The sequence below is a fragment of the Rhinatrema bivittatum genome, chromosome 6 (assembly GCF_901001135.1).
Source record: "Rhinatrema bivittatum chromosome 6, aRhiBiv1.1, whole genome shotgun sequence".
Classification (NCBI taxonomy): Eukaryota; Metazoa; Chordata; class Amphibia; order Gymnophiona; family Rhinatrematidae; genus Rhinatrema; species Rhinatrema bivittatum.
In genome coordinates, this window is record NC_042620.1 from 293,659,318 (window position 1) to 293,679,149 (window position 19,832).

The following is a 19,832-nucleotide window of genomic DNA, read 5'->3' on the forward strand; positions in this document are numbered from 1 at the left end:
CGTGTAAACCGAAGTGTTATGCACTAGTGCATGAACTCCGGTATATAAAAGCCTTTAAATAAATAAATAAATAAATAGTCCACATCCTGCAGGCGCTGAGACACCTATATTTTGAATAAATGCACTCCTTATACTTGCTGTTCAGAGATCCTTATAACAGTTTCACTCAGTTAATAAGAATTATGTAGGTTCATGTGGAATTAAATACCCAAGAACCCTCTGTCCTTTCCTGTACCACCTGCTGGTGCTGAGTCTTAATATCTGTAAATCCTGCATCTTCGTTCTTGTGTAGTGTTAAGAATACGTTTTTGGCCCTTCTTTCAAATGGAGCAAAACAAAATGCTTAGGATATTGGCCAAGTAACACACTTACCATGACCATTTACACTTCTTTTTTGCTTAGGGTACAATTTTATTAGTGAATGTGTGTTGCGTCAGAGGTGGACACTTGGGCTGAGGTGGGATTGATGCAACCCGTAGGTGAGGACCTACGGGTTGCATCCACCATCAGCAGGTGGAGTGGGCTGAAGCTAGAGGCCACTGGAGCTTTTCGAAACCAGCTGTGAATGGTAGTTGTGGCAAGCAACGAAGAACTCTGGACGAAGGAGAGTCTGTAGCATAGTCGTACAAAGTGAAGGTCAGGGCACGGAGAAGGCAGGTATAGTCAGTCCAAGCAATAGTCAAGATATGGAGCAGGCAAACGTAGTCAGGCAAGGCAGTGGTCAGGGCGTGGAGAAGGCAGGCGTGGTCAGACAATGCAGAGGTCCGGGGCTGGAGAGAAGCGGAAGAGTAGTCAGGCGTAGTGGAGGCCCAGGGCTGGAGAGAAGCTGAAGAGTAGTCAGGCATAGCGGAGGTCCGGGGCTGGAGAAAAGCTGAAGAGTAGTCAGGCATAGCGGAGGTCCAGGGCTGGAGAGAAGCTGAAGAATGGTCAGGCATAGCGAAGGTCAAGTCCAAGGAGTTAATCCAACACATAGACGAACCAGAACTAGGAGAACAGGAACCGGGAACCACAAGAAGACAGGAACACACGATGAGACAATCCAAGGAATAGCGACGAGTACTCGGAGTACTCAGAGACCTGTTGCAAAGGCAACGCTATGGAGCGAGGCCTGAGCTTTTATACGCTGAAGGGTCTGACGTCAGCATCCAGGTCTGCGGCCAGGTTCCCGCCACGGACCCTTTAAAAGTATCACTGATGCACGTGTGCGCGCCTAGGAAGGGGTGCGGTGCTGGTGGTGGCATCTCTCCACGGGCAATGCAGAGAAGCCCAATGAGCAGGGACATCCTGGTCGGCAACACTGGGCAATGTGGCAGAACCGGAGGCACCGGAGGGAACCCAAACAGAGCTGGTGGCCCACTGCTGCCAGCGAAGAGGAGCCAGCAGCTGGGGCTGCTGCAGCGGCACACGTAAGAGTACACCCCCCCCTCCCCCGTTTACGCCTCCCTCCTGGAGGTCGGGGTTTGCCTGGATGGGCACAATGAGAGTTCAAGAGGAGGATCTTGTCCAGAATGTTTCGGGCTGGCTCCCATGAATTCTCTTCGGGTCCAATCCCTCCCAAGAGAGGAGGTACTCCCATCAGCAGCCCCTGCGACAAACGTCTAGGACTTCATGGACCTTATACATCGTATCAGTTTCTGCCACCAGTGGAGGTGGCTCAGGAGCTTTCCGGGCAGGCCACAATAGAACTATAGGCTTTAAAAGTGATACATGGAATGTGTTATGTATCCCCAGTGTAGGGGGCAGCCGAAGCTGGTATGTCACATAGCATGGCAATACTGTGAAATATATTGTAAAGACAATTTTTTTTCTTTTAGAGGAAAGTAGGTCATGCCTGAATTCTTGATTAAAATGAATTGGGTTAGAAATGTATCTTAAACCAATGCAAGATGTATTTTTCAAAAAGTCAGGCTGAGTCCTACAGTCTTTGAGCTGTGTAAAAGTTTTTTGCTCATCGCTCCTAGAATGCTCCCAGTTCTGATCCAGGTCTTCCTGAAGGCATATAATGCACAAAGCAATCAGATTAGCCTGCACATTCTATTTTTTTCCTGCTGCATGAGAAGCTTGCTTTGTCTTAGTAGAGGTTTGCTCGTGTTCTCACATTGCAGAAGGAGCATTAACTGAAAAAGGCTCCACAGACCCCCAATCTTTGGTCAGCTCAGACGGTGCACGGTAAAAGTCAACATCTTGAAGAGCCTGTTACCCTTCAGCTTGGTGGGCAGCTGCTGCCTTTCAGCTTTTTCATTTTTTTGTTTTGGAGGAATGTGTTGCAGCCAGTAAAAAAGATTGTGCAGACATATTTACACACACTTTCTCAGTCTTATGCACACCCAGACACACCCTCGGGACCTGTGTACCTAACAGAAACAAAAAGACTATAAAAGTTATGAAAAACAATCACATGCAGATTTCTTAATGCCCAGGATCTTAGCATGTCGCAACAAACATCACAAGTTAGAGAGCACCCAAGCGAAGTTTTAACCACCTTATAAAGGGGTCCAATGATAGCACCAAGCCCAGTCGTTGTTGGAGGCAGTGGTTCATTCAACCTTTGTGTTCAAAGTAAGTAGTCTAGCAGAAAGAATGCACATGCCACTTAATGTTCCAAAAAATAGTTTTGTATTTATTTGAGAAGCAAAACAGCTATGCAAAATAATAATGCCTGCTCTCATTAGTAGCTGCAGCACAGTTGCAGGGCAAATCAGAAGGTGAAACTGAATGCAGCAAATGGAGAGCGAGAGAAACAAGGTGTGTCTTATGACATCTGCTCAACCCTCTTCTCCAGTCACAAGCAGTAAGTGCTAAGCAGAGAAAGAGGGAAAACATTTTATTTTACATAACTGTGTATTAATTCAATACACACAAACATACATAAGAACCTTCCCTCCCTTTTATACTTTTAGGAGTTGGCTTTCTCAACATTCCCCTTCTCAGTAACTCCGCACATTTGCTGTCCATTATTACTCTTGTCCCAATTCATCATGCAGGACCATGAAATAATCCCTTGACAAAGGCTTAGTTCAGGGGTCGGGAACCAATGGCTCGCGAGCCAGATGTGGCTCTTTTGATGGCTGCATCTGGCTCGCAGACAAATCTTGAATAAAAAAAGTAAAAATCTAACAAAACCCCCCACCCTCCTGACTCCCCCCAAGTGGCCCCTAACCCCTACACTAATACCTAAACCTCACCTTGAGTGAGTAGGTGGGCCTCCCACGCAGCAAACACAGGCAAAACCCAGGAACCTTGTTGCAAGGCAAAGAAGAGAGGCTAGTTGCAGGGTACTTGTACCCTGAGGGTGTCTGACGTCATCATTGGTACAGCTGATGATTTTCCCGCGCTGGCCCCTTTAAGGGGAGCTCCTCCCCGGGCCAGCCGCGCCGAGTCGTCGGCATCTCTCCCGAGGAGGGAGAGACGCGCTGGAGGGCCTGCGGGCCCAAAGACGTCCCGAAACGGCCCGGGCCGCCCCCGAGGTAGGTGGAGGGACCGGGGCACGGCCTGGGACCGTAACAATGACGGCAAGATAAGCAGGAAGCCAATGAACCCAGTAGTGGAAGAAGCAGTGGAGCTGACAGGAATTCTCCTCATGTCTTTTTGACCTTGGCTACTCTCCCTCACAGCCTCCTAAACTGTGCTGAGAAGTTGCACAAAAATCAAAGCTATGTGGCTGCCTTCATCTCAGGGTAAGCAGTTCCAACACACTCTGGGGCCGATGCAATACAGTGCGCCCACCCGCACTCGGACGCGGGTTAAATAGACGCTAATCCACCCCTTAATGCAATAGGGGGATCAGCGCCTATTTAATGTGCATTTGCCGCGGAGTGAATGCAATAGCGCTCATCACATGCAAATGCATGTAAATGAGGCTATTACTCATTCACTCCGCATGCAAAAAGAAATGTGCATCTCAGACGCACATTTAGCTCTCAGATATTAACGCCTGCCTGGAGCAGGCGTTAATAGCTGAGTGCATGGAAAAGAAGTACAGAAAAGCAAAAAAAAACTGCTTTTCTGTACTTCTTTTTTTTTTTTTTTACTTAAAGAAAACCAAACCTCTGCAGACCGCCGAGTTATGAAGACCGATGCCAAGTTCGCCTGCGTCGGTTTTCGAAACCGGCAGCCGCGGCGAGGTCGCATTAGCAAGGAGGCGCTAGGGTCGCGCAAGCGACCCTAGCGCCTGCTTGCCAGCGCGACCCCCTAATTTGCGTTTAGCATGGCGCCCCCTTGTGCTTTCCACGCTCTGTTCTGCTGTTGTTGGAGGGGGGAGGGGGGAGCATAAACTATCCAACTATTTGGCTTTGTTCTGTTTTCACAGGGGAACCGGAACTGAAATGCACTGCCGGCACTGCTCCACATGGTTGGCGGCCATTCTGGGTTGTTTTGTCAGAAATTAAGCACTCTGCAGAGAACACATAAAAGGGTTTAAGTAGCATAAAGTTGAAAGTTGTGAGCAGTAATGGCAGTCATCAAGGCCAGAAGTGAAGCCTTGATAATTGACACTACTACTCACACAGGGCCAGTGCAAGGGCATTAGGCGCACTAGACGAACCTTCTCCCTTGCGCCCGGCCCACTCCTCCCAGTCCAGGCCCGGCTCCGGCCCCAACCTCATTCACTCAGACAGACCCCCCCTCTCTTGCACTCACTTAGCTTCGTTCTCTCATTCACACCCACACCCTTATATAGGCTCCCTCCCTCTCTCTCACTAACACCTTGTTAGCTGCTCTCTCGTGCTCACACAATCCCTCTCACTCATACACAAACACGCACAAACATTGGTGCCACTGCCACTCGTGGCCCGCTGAGACTCTACTCCTCTCGGCCGTGCGTGGGATGGTCTCTGCTCATGGCACCATGTGGCTGCTTTTTTTCCTCCTGTACTCCTGTACTCCTGTACTCCTGTACTCACAAATTTCAAATTAGTATAATTCAACCCCTTTTTGTGCATGTTTTTGCTCTGCAGTGTCTGTTTCAGTATCACCCCTTCCCCTTCTATTTCCTGTAATAGAGGAGGAGAGAAGGGGTGGGGGTGGGGGGAACGAGAGGGAGGGGCTGGAGTAGGGAGCAGAGCAAATGTTCTCTTCTCTGCATGCTCCAGGGTCACCTCCTCTTCTCTTCCCTGCAGGCTGCCTGGAGGGGAAGCGTCTGGAGAAGGGCGACTGCATTCCTGGCCGGTCCCCCACAAGTTAAGCCCTGCGAAGATCAGAATTCACTGCCCAAGGTCCCAGAAACATGGTACTATGGGCTGAGCAATAATGCTCTCTATCTACAAACAACTTTCCAAAATAAACTTCTTAATAAACTTCTTTCCATAATAGAATTCCAGTGTTTGCTCCCAGTGGGTTTCTGACCTCCTGATGGGTTCTGTCAGAGATCTGCTCAGAAAGCACAAACTGTTTTTTTTTTTTATTATTATTATTAGATCCCCCTTCTCCCCCCCAGTACAGGGCTCAGTGAACCACTGAGGAGGAGAAAAGGAGACTCTGGCATATGTTAGGAAAAGCATTATACTGGTAATGTTAGAAAGAAAAAAATAAAACAGAACAAAACCAGATAATGACCATCAGAAGGTCAAAGTTACCAGTGCTGTTATTTTGCAGGGGCGGGCTTATCCCTAGCCTCGGATGAGTGCTTAGGGGCCTCCGTCCTCCCCTGCTATGCTGGTACTCTATGAGCATTTCTATACATTACAAGATGCTCTTCTTTTGGTCTGACTAAGCTGAATTGCCATCATTCACTGCAGCTCCTCAGTTTCCACGTGGGTGTGCTCCACAGTCCTGAATTCTCAGAGCGTAGGAGGAGCTGCCAGACCGGTTTGTGGAAGTACCGCTGCGCTGACAGCCGGTGATGTGGCCCATTGTTTCCCCCCCCCGAGCCTCTTATGAACCTCGGGGACCAATAGCTTCTAACCTTTCAGACTAAGTAAATATAGAAAGGTTGCGATCTGGCTTTTATTTATTTTATTGTATTTATTTATTTTAGGACAGGCTGATCTGGTCCTGATTTTACGGCATGACATGCATGGACTTGTAGGTGAACCAGTATTATGAGTCCATGAATGCAGTGGAGTAATGTAGTGAATACTGAATAAGCCTGTTCTAAATAAATATAAATATATATATTCGTATGCCCTCAGTCGATGAGTTGCTTACCGATCAAGGGTTACAAGGTGGTACGGCCAGTAGGTGTTGTTAGGGTCATTTCTAAGGCACAGCCTTCTCACCTTTGCTATGAATGCTGGAATGTTTGCAGCTGAGATGATAAGATTTGGATTGGAACAGTAAACAAGATTTTTTTTTTTTTTTTTTTTGGTGCAGAAAATCTGGAAAGCTCTTTGGCTGCTGGCAGAGGAAAAGTTTGTCCTCTGTTATGACAAATTCCTCCAAAAGATTAGAGGGAAGTGCAGAAAAGCAGTCTCGCATTTAAGACGGTGAGCCCCTCCACTCTTTTCCAGCTAACTAAACCGCAAGAGTTTAAACAAATTAATTTCAATCACTCCCCTCCTTTTTGTAGCCTACAAATTAAGTTAATCAAACACTGTAATCCATGGACCAGGGCCAACCTCTCCCATTCAGGATTTTATTACTAATTAAACAAACAGATCCTGCCACTCTCCTTTTGTTTTTTGTTCAAAACAGGTCAGTATATCAGGGTAACCTCTACACAGAATCTGCAGCACAAGCTGCAGCTTATTCGTTGTCCTTTAAAGAACAAAATCATTGCATTGTTGGTGCTCTTGATTGCTTGACTACTTGTTTATTGTCAAGGAATGGGAGAAACAACATTCAAACATTCATATCTTTCTGCTAAATGGAGTTTTGTGCAAAGTTCTGTGCAAAAAAGGGACAGCTTAATCCAGTCCTGGTTTAGCCCCACAGTATGCACGGAGGCGGTTTTGATTTGCCCAAGAAAAGCAGCACTAAATGGGCGTGCAATAGGGTCACAATTAAGAAAGATGATTAAGAAGGTGAATAAACTAAACTAAAAGGTGGACTGACTTGGTCTGATTCTGCTGATCTGAATTGTTGGCAACCCTAGCCAGATGGAACGTAGGTTTCCTGATGCACAGTCAACAGCCCCCTCCTTGGTTTGTGCTACACAATCAAAACCCTAACATCTGGGCTGCAGCCAGAGACACCGGACCATTGCAGGCCTTTATAATCCTGACCTTCCCCACTTGGCATCTATGGCAGTCCTGCTTTTCTTTGAGAAATTGCAACTGCCCGGTCCCTGCATGCAAAGTGGCAAAACTAGGCCTGCTCCACTGGGACCCTGATGACCGGGAGCCATCTTTTGTAACCAATCAACCTGTGGGATTCTCTTTGATTGTGGGATAGCAGATCTCCTGGCGGTCAAGGCAAGCTCGTTTCAAGGGCAGTTGCTGGAGAAAAACAGAGCCTCTGGGGCAATGGTTGCTTTGGTGCCCCCCCCCTTCACAGCCTCACAGGCTGACTCAAAAGGGCAGCATGGCACCTCACCAGCTTGGCACCATGCCCTGCTTGCCCATCCCTTGTGACCACCCCTACTCATTTCCTCCACTAGAACTCGAATAAGGCGAGGTCCTGTTAAGATTCCATGCAGAGGAACAGCTGTAGCTGAGAGCAGAGACTCTGAATTAACTTAGTTCTGAGAAACTTTAAGAAGGTATCTTAATACTTTCATTTGTTTGTATAAAATACTGCTGCAAATACTGGAGCTGGTAAGAAAAACAAAACTACAGAAATGAGCAACAGAAGTGCAGCTCTGCAGGAAGCCGCCGCACCTGGTGAACAGTAGGATACAGCATTTTCACAGACTGCATGCACATAATGAGCTTTTAATTGCTCTCTTAAGGAGAGAAAAACTGAACTACCCTACCTTAAAGAATCATATCTTTAGGCTATTCTATCCAAACTGAGGATTTCAAACTACATTTTATGGATAGCTATGCTATTGATTTATGTATATTGAGTATCTGTGCTAAACATATTCCACTGCTTCAGTAAACTGATAGGTTGCTACTCTGTGTTATCTGAATCTTAAAGCTACTCAGTGCTAGAGATATTGCATGCTTTCAAGCAGTGTTTCTCAAGTTGGTCCCGGAGTTCTCCCTAGGCAGTCTGGGTTTCGGGACATCCAGAACGAATGTGCATGACAAGAGATTTGAATTCAGTAGAGATAATGCATGCAAATTTAGCTCATACATATTTCTATTTTAAATGTGCACTCCACTCTTTTCACAAAGCTTCAGAGTGGCTTATAAGCATAGCAATAAAAGCATAACAAAATAGTGTACAATAATAGCAGGACAGCAACCGCATACAGTGCATTATTAAAAAGAAAGCTGGGCAAGCTTGTCTTGCGCAGCGACTATAACTTGGGGAGAAGCAGCGAGATCAGGAGGCGCCGGAGAAGGGAGAGCGGGAAGGCTCAGGAAGAGCCGCGGCCAGCTCGAGCAGGCAAGGAAGAGGGAGCACGAGAGGGAGTACTGGAGCGGTACCAGCCGTGCGAGGGAGAAGTCGAGGCACGCAGCGGGTAACCTTTGAAGAGCAGGGAAGGCCGGGAAGGAGAACGAGGAATGCGGTGTGTGGGGCCGCGATAGATGCCAGCAGACGGTCTATAGTAGCCCACAGAGGCTTGAGGTTGGGACGAGGGGGTGTGAGCCCAGCGTTAAGCAGGGAGCGGGGGCTGGGCTCACAGGCTGAGCTGAAGGATGAAGAGGGCGGTGGAGATTCCGGGACGCAAGGCCCCCAGGGTACAGGGGTTGGGACCTGAGGGAGGCGGAAGGGGGGAGGAATATGCCAGGGTGGAGCGGGAATCAAGGGTACCGCGGGAGTGAAAGTGGGGAACCAATATTTGGGCGGGAGGTTGGTGCTGGTTTGTCTTCCTTCACAGGTGCGGCTGGTCAGAAGGACATGGATTTCCGTGCGCGGGAGGCATGGAAGGAGCAGCCCGGGTACGAGACGTCATCCCACAGCGGTTTGCAGGCCTGGTTGGCTAGAAGGGGAGAGCCTGAAGAGGCGACGAGAGCGGCTCCAGGATACAGAACAGGTAATGATGAAGGGTCTGGGGGTAAAGCAGCGGGACAAGGAGGGAACAGGAGGAGGAGGGAGCATGCGGGGAGTTCCAATTATAGTTCGGATTCTTCGGAGTCGTCCACATCAGGCAGTGGTGACTCAGGACAGCAGCGAGGAATCTCAGGGGCAGGACCTTGTCAGGACATGGGACATGCGGCCCAAGCGTCTTTAACAGAGTTATGGGAAGGGGTGCCTAAGAAACTGCGGCTGCGGATTAAGAAAAGGAGATTATGTGAATATATTTAGATTGTTGGAAGGACGGCGGGGCCGGCAGCAGTCGCGCAAGAAGGGTAAGAAGAAGAAAAGGGACAGCAGTGCCGGCACACGAATTCCCAAGAATGTCATCAACTGGGTAAGGGGTTTCCTCAGACTGGCCAGCGTGGTAGGGCATTTATCAGACAGGCCAACATGGAGCGCTGTTGTCTTACTGTGATAGTATCCTGGGCGCATGCAAGGATTATGAGGGGTGGGCATGGTTGAATTATGATGAGCGATTTAGGGAAAAAATGACAGGGAATAAATTCATGTCATGGGGTACTCAGGACATTAACTTATGGTTGACACAAATGACTAATAAGGGGACAGGGACTGGCAGAGGTGGACGAAGCGGGGGCACAGTGAGCACTGAAGGGGTTAGCGCTAGTGAAGGTCCTTTCAGTGTAGATAAGGTATCGGGGGCAACGGTGAAAACGAGCGAGAGGAAGATGGCGGCCAGTACAGACGTATGCTGGAGATTCAACCGGGCCACATGTTTATTTCCAGAGTGTAAGTTTCGGCATGGGTGCTCCGCATGTAATGGTGCGCACCCAGCGGTTAAGTGCATGACAGCCCAGTCGGTCCAGGTCGAAAAACCGTTGAAGACTGGAAAGCGCAGTTAAACAAGGGGGGGGGGGGGGGGTGATTGCTCTAAGGGAAAGGGGGTAAATACTAAAAAAAAAAAAAAGTAAATCAAATACATGGGAGGGGAAGACAGGTAACCGTGGAGTTAAGGCGACACGGACATGCTTCATATACTTGCAGGCGTGTCGAGATACACGAGGAATGACGAGCGTGTGGCAGGCGTTGGGCGGGGAGACGATGAGGAATGGGAGCTGATACGCTATTCCATTGCCCCAGCGACTTGGAAGGCCTACATGCAAGGAGCCAAGACCGTGATAGGTTTCTTACAAGTTCAGGCTTGGACAGCAGGTCCGGTGTAGGAGCGTTTAGTTGGGGAATTTATTTTATGGGCCAGGAGGGGAGGGTATTCGGTAGCGTCAGTGAGGTCGCATTTAGCGGGTTTTGCGTTCTTTCAGAAGATCCGCGGGTGGGGTGGTCCAATTAGCAGTTTCAGGGTCAAGAAATTGTTACAGGGATGGGAGAGAGGGCTAGGTAAGGTCGAGGACGTACGACGTCCCATTAGATATGAAGAAATGGAGCAGATACTGGCAGGTTTGCCGCAAGTTTGCTGGTCTAGATTTGAGGTACGGTTATTTCAGGTGGCTTTCTCGTGGGCATTTTTTGGAGCTTTAAGGGTCAGCGAGCTGGTAGCCTTATCTAGCCGCAGTGTCCAAGACACCAGGATTCAGTGACAGTTTGTTCAGTTATTGGAGGCGGAGGTACGGCTTTTCATTGCAAAATCTAAAACGGATCAGGGAGGGCGGGGAGCAGTTGTTGGATTGGAACGGGATGCGAACTGGAAGATATATCCGGTTAGGCTAGCGGAACAGTATGCAGAGGTGCGGCCCAACAGGGACGGAGCTTTCCTGATGCATGAGAATGGTAGCCCATCAGTTTACTAGTGTATTGAGGGTGGTGTTGGGCAACATGGGTAGAGACGTGAGGGTATACAGCGCACATTCCTTCAGGATAGGAGCGGCAACCTCGGCAGCGGAAGCGGGCGTCTCGGATAAGGGAATCAAAGGGTTAGGTAGGTGGCGGTCTAGCGCTTTTCGGTCTTATATTCATTCGTGAGGAAATCAAGGTAAAAGAAGGGGAACGGGGGGGGGGGGGGGGGGGGGGTGGTTGATGTTAACGCTGTGTGTTTCTGTTGCAGATCCAAAGGGGTCACGGAACTTCACAGGATGTGCCTGGATATTGGGCCATTCATACATTCACAGGGCGCAAAGAAGAGCGCTGAAACGGCCTTACGGCGAAAACTTAGAGTTAAACAAAAAAGGATGGAACTTGGCCTGGTTTAGTAAGCGGGGAATGACGTGGGAAGAACTCCTGCCTTTCTTATACGAGAGGATCGACATGTGGGGCGCCCCGGACATGCTGCTCATTCACTTGGGCGGAAACGACGTTGGATACAAAACATGCAGGGAACTTCTCACTTGCATGAAGAAGGACATTTCCCAGTTGTGGATAAGATGGCCTAAAATGAGAATCGGTTGGTCGGATATAATTATCCGGCTGCGTAACAGGGAGGAATTAATCTGGAGGATAGGTATTAAAAAGCTAAATAGGCAGATGGGCAAATGGATGGGGTGGCAGGGAGGCTTCTGGGTTAGACACCAGTGGTCATGGATGGAGGAAGCGGGATTGTTTGCAGGGGACGGGGTGCATTTATCAGAGATTGGTATGGACATGTTTAACAATGCCATACAGGAAGGGCTAGAAAAGGAGGTAGCAGCATGGTAGGGGGCCGCAGTTGGGGGGGAACAAGTTGAGTTTCAACTTGTTTGTGGAGGAAAAACCCGAGCCCAAGAGGAATTTGTAAGGCGGGGTTGGCGGAAGGGGGGGGGGGGGGGAAAGGGGGCAAGCCTCGTGTAGCAGGGGGGGCAGCTACACGGGGGACCAAAGAACAAAGGGGCTTGGTTCTCGGTACCTAGCTTACTCTCGCTGGTACGAGGCGGAGTGAGCGGGGAGGGGGGGTATTGTTACTTCACCATTAGGGAAACGGTGGTGGAGAAAGGGGAGGAAAAGTGGAGGGGGGGGGGAAGTTGGGAGTTGTATTTTGCTGTTGTAAGGGCTCGGGTTTAGAGTTATGAATAAACTGCGGCCTATTTAATCCCATTTACTGTGTGGAGTATATTGATTTCAGGGGGTAGGGAGGATCGAGCGGGTATTCTATCCACAAGTTAATAGAATATTCATTGTGGATATCCTGAAAACCAAACTGGACTGGCTTGAGAAACCCTACTTCAAGGCACCAGTGCATGACAGTGGTTCTGACATTTCATTCCTATCAGTGCAGAAACTGCTGCCAGACTTCATCATGAAGAGCCCTGATTAATCGGAGGTGCTTGCAGTCCCTCTTCCTCTGCTCCTGTCTTTTGGAGGTAAATCTGGGCTGGTGACGGGGGAGGGTGTAACATTACCATACAGCTCCATGTCTGCAGGGAGAGGCTGAGCCAGTCCTGGCTTTATTCTCAATGCATACATGGACTTCTAGTTCCTGTAGAAATCCAGTATTGAAAGGTGTAATGTAAAAATCAAATAAATAAGTACATTACTTAAGAACATACTCATGATCATCAGCTGACTGTGCAAACATAGAGAGGCAATAGCTGCCAACTCTCAGTACTTGACCGGTTTGAGCATGTCCCACAGGAAGAGAGGGAGCAGTCCAAAATGCAGTAAGAGCTTGTCTCTTTGTGCGTAAATCAAGGCTTAGATGCCAGTCAGTAGTAAATACTTCTGAACTGTGTGTATTCTGCTTTGATTCCACAGTGGTTCTCATTAGCATGTTACAGTGTAAAATTACAACTAGTTATTGTATTCCTGTTTGTTAAGAGATCCCCAAATTTGAACTTCTGTTTCGTGTCTAGTAGTAAAAGATATTCTGGGTGAGGAAGAACCGGGAATTACCATGGTTGATTGGGAAACGTGTTGAATGTGTGAACATGTAGTACTAGTAAATGACCACTAGATGGCATTTGGCTAGAGCTGAGCATTGTAATGTAATATCTTAATATAGTCTGGGTTAAGGACTGGTGTGTGTGTGTCGCTTTAAGAACGTGAGTTTCCCTTACTGGGTAACAAAGGTTTAGTGGGAGCTACAAACATGGGGGGACAGGGTGGGAGCTTGCCCCCTTTTGCTCACATGTCTTCCAAGTTGGAGTTGGAGTGAGGGACCTCTAGAATGTAGTGGCCTGGAGTAGCCATCCTGTGGGCTGGTGGGCCCAGGGACTACCCCAGAATGTAGTGGGGTCCTGCAGGGCCTCTTCCGCTTAAGGGGAGAGACCCAAAGTCATGGAAGAAGGAGAGTTTCTTCCCCCAGAAGAAAGAACTATAGGATTAGAGGTGGACCCATGGTGATTCCTTTCTTCGAGGAAAATGACCAGAAGGAAATAGTAATGGGATGGTCCGAGATGAGGAGCACACCAAGAGGGAACCAAAGCATGCAAAATGCCAGGGGGAGCCTGCATGTGTCTGGATTGCAGACACTTATGCATAAGGGGGCCGATGCAATACCGTGCACTGCAGCTAGCGCACAGCTTAACACGCGATTGGACGCACATTTTGGACGTGCATCCATAACCCCCAATGCAACACAGGGGATTAGCGCATCCAAAACACATATCCAAACTGTCGCATAGCTAATAGCACTGATCACATGCAAATTCCATGTAGATGAGGCTATTAATACCCGCAATGCAAAAAATATCCTGCGTGGCCAATGCGCCCATTGCAACGCGGCGATTTTACGCCAGCCTGGGGCTGGCATAAATGTATGCCACACTCAAAGGCTCATTCATAGAAAATCCTGCTTTCTGTGATTTCTCCTATTAGTATTATCGCAATACTAAGTAGGAGGAAGCACAGAAAGTAGATTCCAGAAAAAAAAAAAAAAATTCTCAGCGCCCAATATAAATGCACAAGATACATGGTCCAGGCTGTGTATCTTGTGTGTGCATATAGTGCCGGTTGCGTGAGAAAATGGACGCTTGTACTGGGTGTCTGTTTATACCAACCTGCACTGACAGCCACTTCTCCTGCAGACACGCGCATGTTATAAAATAGCCATGTCCATATATGCGCGCTGGGAACTGCATGCACATAGAAGCACGCATGGGCCTTTTAAAATCTAGCTTAAATATTGCATTGGCCCCAATGTGTCATGAGTAAGGTCTAATGGAGTGAACCTCATTTCTTTACAGTGTGTGCAGAAGGGGGTTAAACTTGAAGAAGAATCTAGGAGGGCTGTGCCTGTCCCTGAGGGTGTGGGGAGGATATGGATTTGGAAAAAGAAAGTATCTTTGCTGTTGTGACAAGGAAAGAATGGTAACACGGAGACTGTAAACCTTATATTCCCGGTAAATGGTGATACTGGGAGATCTAACTGATTTTCACATGAAGGCTGAGGGACTGGTATACTAAGTTATAGGGAGTACCCTATAGTACAGGGGAGCAGGCCGTGCCTTAAATAGTCTGAGGCCCAGAAGGAGAGGCCCCGACTCCTCCCGCGGTGATCCCTTTAAATAGGGACACGTGGCGTGTGTGCGCGCGTAGGAGGCTGGGGTCAGCTAGCAGGCCCGAGCGGGGCCCGGCCTCGTCCAGGCCACGAGGGAGGCCCAGCAGCAAGGCAGCGCAGCAGGGTGTGCCGGTGGTGGCTTCCTGCCGCCGCGAGGCTCCCGGGTCCGCGAAGGGGGCACAGCGATGCCGGTAGGCGCAGGGGGCTGGTCGTGGACCTCTGCGGCCGGCTCCCGTAGCAACATGCTTAAAGAGACAGTATCAATACATCCCTCAAGATACCAACCTGCCTGTTTCTTATTTCTCTTATGTCATCTTTGAGTCTTAATACTAAATCTCCTATAATTGTTATTCCAATATATAATTATTTTCTGTGTTTTTACATTTTTTTGAAACAAAAATATATTCTTCTGTTATGGGCAATTTCTTCTCCCCTCCCATTTTTTTCAAAATGGTGCTCCATGTCTACTCTTCAGCAGCAGCTGCTAGATTCATCGTTGCAATGTCTTATGGGGATTCTGATAAAGATAAGCACAGCTGGACCCCAATGTACTTAGAATCATAACAAAGGGCATGGATAAACAGGAGGAGAATTTAAATGCCTTGCATCACTGATTTATTCTCATGAATATAAGCTATATCAGAAAGAAAAATAATGAAGCTTAATGATTGTGTTTTCTTTGCCTGCCAAATAAAATATATTAAAAAAAATCGTTCCTAGTCATGCTGCCTATTCTCAAAAGGCTTCCTCCCATTCTGCTGCAGTGCTAAGTCACCTTAAATTAAATTCTGAGCTTGTGGACAGGGTTCAGTTACATTGTAGGTTTTGAAAGCCTAAAACTCCATGAATGCAAATTTGGAAGTATTACAGAGTCATTTTTTTTAATTTTTATCTGCCGTTCTGTTCTCTGGTTCTGTGTTTCAGTCAAAATGTAGTAATTAGAACCTCTTTAATTAATGATTGGGGCTTTTTTTTCCATGATCATTTTCTGCAGCCGGAAAAAATGTGATGCAGGATCATGATCTAAAATCATGTGACAGTTTGCATCTGATGCCACTCAGCTCTGTGCCTGGATCACAATCAATACAATCCAAAAATAGGTCTAGTTCTCCTTGTTTCTTGTGGGTTAGAGAAAGGTGGGGGGATTTCAGGTTGGATTCAAAGAAAGGAAAAATCCCTACCCCATCCTCTTTCTTATGTCTTTGCAAATACATGTGAGCATGTAACAACCATGTCTAGTAAGCCACAGTTTAGTGTATCTGTGTCTCGATTAACAGAACCATTTGCAGCTTCCATTAACAGTCAACTTTAGCTCAAAATTAAACCATTTACTTACATAAAATCTATTAGATGAATTGTCAAATGAGTTTTGCATGTAAATGTAACCAGTGGCATAGCCCGAACTGAATTTTTTTGGGAGGGACCCAAGGTTAACAAGGGTGGGCAGTAGACATACAGATCTAGGCCCCACTAGTTGTACTCTTATCGATAAATAATGCCTTAGCATGCACCCCTGCAATGGATTTCTGAGTAGTCTGCAACAGCCATCATGCATGAGGGACATTTTAAAATGTTTTAATTCTATTACTTCAAGCACTTGCCAACATTAAAAATGCCTTATTAATCTTCACTAATTTATTTGAAATGTATTGCAGTTTATAAATGCACAATATCATGTAAATTGTAAACAAAGAACACTTAACAGAAACATCAGATCCAATCATATAATAAAACAAATATCAATATACCGTATTTTCCGGCGTATAAGATGAGTTTTTAACCCCTGAAAATCTTCTCAAAAGTCGGGGGTCGTCTTATACGCCAGGGGTCGTCTTATAGGGTGAATAATTACCGTATTTTTTGCTCCATAAGACGCACTTTTTTCCCCCAAAAGTGTGTGTGTGTGTGTGTGGGGGGGGGGGGGGGGGGGGGGGAATGTCTGTGTCTTATGGAGCGAATATAAAAAAAAAAAAAAAAATCGAACAAAATCCCCCACCCTCCTGACCCCCCCAGACCTGCCAAATTAATTTACTGCAACCCCCCACCCTCCTGACCCCCCCAAGACCTGCCAAAAGTCCCTGGTGGTCCAGCGGGGGTCCAGGAGCGGTCCGGGAGCGATCTCCTGGACTTGGGCCGTCGGCTGCCAACAATCAAAATGGCGCCGACGGCCCTTTGCCCTTACTATGTCACTGGGGTCGACCAATGGCAGCGGTAGCACCTGTGACATAGTAAGGGCAAAGGGCCGTCGGCGCCATTTTGATTGTTGGCAGCCGACGGTCCAAGTCCAGGAGATCGCTCCCGGACCGCTCCTGGACCCCCGCTGGACCACCAGGGACTTTTGGCAGGTCTTGGAGGGGTCAGGAGGGTGGGGGGGGTTGTAGAAAACTAATTTGGCAGATCTTGTGGAGGGGTCAGGAGGGTGGGGGGTTGTATTTAATTAATTTGGCAGGTCTTGGAGGGGTCAGGAGGGTGGGGGTTGTATTTAATTAATTTGGCAGGTCTTGGGGGGTCAGGAGGGTGAGGGAAGCTGAGGGATTAGTTTTAAAGGGTCGGGGTGGGTTTTTTATTTATCAGCTCGGGCGCAGCCGATAAAAAAAAAACCCGATCGGGCCGGATGAAAAAAAACCACGATGTAAATTGGAACCGGAATCAGAACCGATTCCGGTTCCGATTCACATCTCTATTACCGGTTCCTCCTTCTCTGCCTCTCAGATCTCGCACATGCACGTCTGCGCCGCTTCACTGCAGTCCTCAGGAGCGAGATCTGAGAGGCAGAGAAGGAGATACCGGTAATAGGATACAAGGGTGGGCCAGAGGGATGCGTTACCGCTCTGATAGTCTTGGAGACAGGGAGGGCTGGGCAGGCAGGGATTGCTGACCAATCCAAGCAGGATTTGTATACAACAACCAGCCATCGCCGGTAAGGTACATCACTTGCCGTGATTGGCTGGTTGTTGTATACTGGGTATTACATACAGTATGGTTATGTAGTGACACAGAAGGGTAGTCTTATACGGCGAGTATATCCCAAACTCTATATTTTAACTGGAAAAGTTGGGGGTCGTCTTATACGCCCAGTCGTCTTATACGCCGGAAAATACGGTATTCTTTTATGAATCCTCTTTCCAAAAATGCATAGAACTACAATAAAACAGCAATTATCACAATAATCATTATAAATAGATTTCCAACAGGTGCAGAACAGAATTAGGCTAAGCAAAAAAAAAAAAAAAAAAATCAACTTCCGGTGTCTCCTCAGTGACAGCAAAACAAATTCCCTTCACTGCCAGACATTTTGTGACGTAACACAAACCCTGCAAAATAAATAAATACCTAGAACCTTAGCATACCACAACAGCAGAAGCTCTCAGTACTCAAACAGCAGCAAGCTTATCCATGAAAAGGCAGCAACGTACGCATTAAACCAGGCTCCAAAACACGAATACTCTACCTAGTGGACAAACAGAACAAACTGGATTGCTATAAATCCCTACAAAGAAATTGCACGCTAGCCAAAAAACTGCATCTCTGTCACACATGCACATCACAGACAGACCCTTACCTAATACAGAATAAGGGACTACAAATTAGAAACACAAATATATAAGAAATGCACATTCCCAAAGATGGTATATTCCAATTGCCGAAAGGCAAAATAACTTTTTTACCTTTGTTGTCTGACCTTATTTTTCTAATTGGTTGGTCCCAGTCTTTTTTTTCCTTTGTCTTTTTTTTAATTCCTTTTCAGGGTCTCTTTTATTCTGTTTGTTTCTTCTCTCTCCTCCTGTCTTCTTTCCTTCCTTCTTCATTCACACACAGACTCTCTCACATGTTATCTCACACAGGATCCCACTCTTCCATGCTTTCTCACATACACATTACACACAGGCTCCCACTCCCACACACGCACACACAGGCTCTCATTCTCACATGCTCTTACACATATGCTTCCATTGCCACAAACAAAATACACAGGCTCTCACTCTAACATCCTGTCTCTCACACAAAGGCTCCCATCCGCCCCCTACAGACATACACAGGCTCTCACTCTTGCATGCTTTCTCACACACAAACACACAAGTTCTCACATGTTCTCTCACATATACAGGCTCCTAGTCCCATACATATGTGTACACTCAAGCTCTCACTCTCACATGTTCACACACACAGACTCACACATGCTGTCTCCCATTCTCCCTCACAGACACATACACCGGCTGTCACTTTTACATGCTCTCTCAAACACAGCTTCATTTTCCCACACAAACACATAGATTCTCACATGCTCTCTCTCACATGCAGGCTCCTGCTCCCACTTCCATACACACAGGCTCTCATTCTCATATGTAGGCTATCACTCTCACACAAACACACAGGCTCCCACTCTCACATGCAGGCTTCCACTTCCACATGCTCTCTCTCACTCACAACTCCCCAGGTAGGCTCCCTTTCACATCTCCCCTCCCCCCAAGTAGGCTTCCATTCACACACCCCCAGGCAGGCTCTCATTCACAACCCCCAGCTCTTTAGGCAGGCTCCATTTCACACCCCCAACCCAGAGAGGTTACCATTCAGACACACACTCACACCCCCAAGCAGGCTACCATTCACATATACACACACACATCCAGGCAGGCTACCATTCACACACAAACCTACATACACCCAGGTAGGCTACAATTCACACAGAAATGCACACACTCCCAGGCAGGCTAACATTCACACTCAAGCACACACACACACACACACACACATACACACTCCCAGGCAGGTTACCATTCACACACCCCCAGGTAGAGTTCCATCTACATAGTCACATACACACTCACACCCAGGCGGGCTACCATCCACATAGTCAGAGACACAATCACACCCAGGCAGGCTTCCATTTACTCCTTCTCTCCCCCCCCCCCCCCCCCCCCCCCCCCCCCCCCCCCCCCCCCCAGGCAGGCTACCATTCACACACACTAGGCAGGCTATCATTCACATACACACACACACACACACACATACAGATGAACACAAAACACAGGCGTAAACTCCCCATCAGGAGCAAAAGGTGGAGCCTGTTCTGCTGCTGCTTCTCCTCTTGTGCCTGCCTGCGGTATCTCGCATTACACTTGGAGTAGCAGGAAAATGGGCGCCTTCTTATGAAGTTTTTTTTTTCTTCGACTGCCAGCCTCCTGTCCTACTTCTCTTCTCAGCCACCGGTGGGATGGGTCCACTGGTGGTCTCGGGGGCCTGGTCCTCCTCTCAACTACTGCTCCCTGGATGTGCATGGCCAGCAAGTCTGCTAAGATCCTGTGACAGGGCTTCTTCTTGGGCCACTGGGCAATGCTGATTGGGTGGGTCTGAGCCCAAAGTGGGTGGACCACAGACACACCCA

At 47.9% G+C, this 19,832-nt stretch overlaps 1 protein-coding gene across 1 annotated transcript; it reads left to right on the top strand.

Annotated features, from left to right (window-relative positions):
* Positions 1–8,851: 8,851 nt before the first annotated feature.
* Positions 8,852–11,731, top strand: LOC115093300. The gene is made up of 2 exons (XM_029604955.1): positions 8,852–9,022; positions 11,084–11,731. Exons 1-2 carry the CDS (start codon positions 8,887–8,889, stop codon positions 11,668–11,670), a joined length of 723 nt encoding a protein of 240 aa, XP_029460815.1. The 5' UTR covers positions 8,852–8,886; the 3' UTR covers positions 11,671–11,731.
* The last annotated feature ends 8,101 nt before the right edge of the window (positions 11,732–19,832 follow it).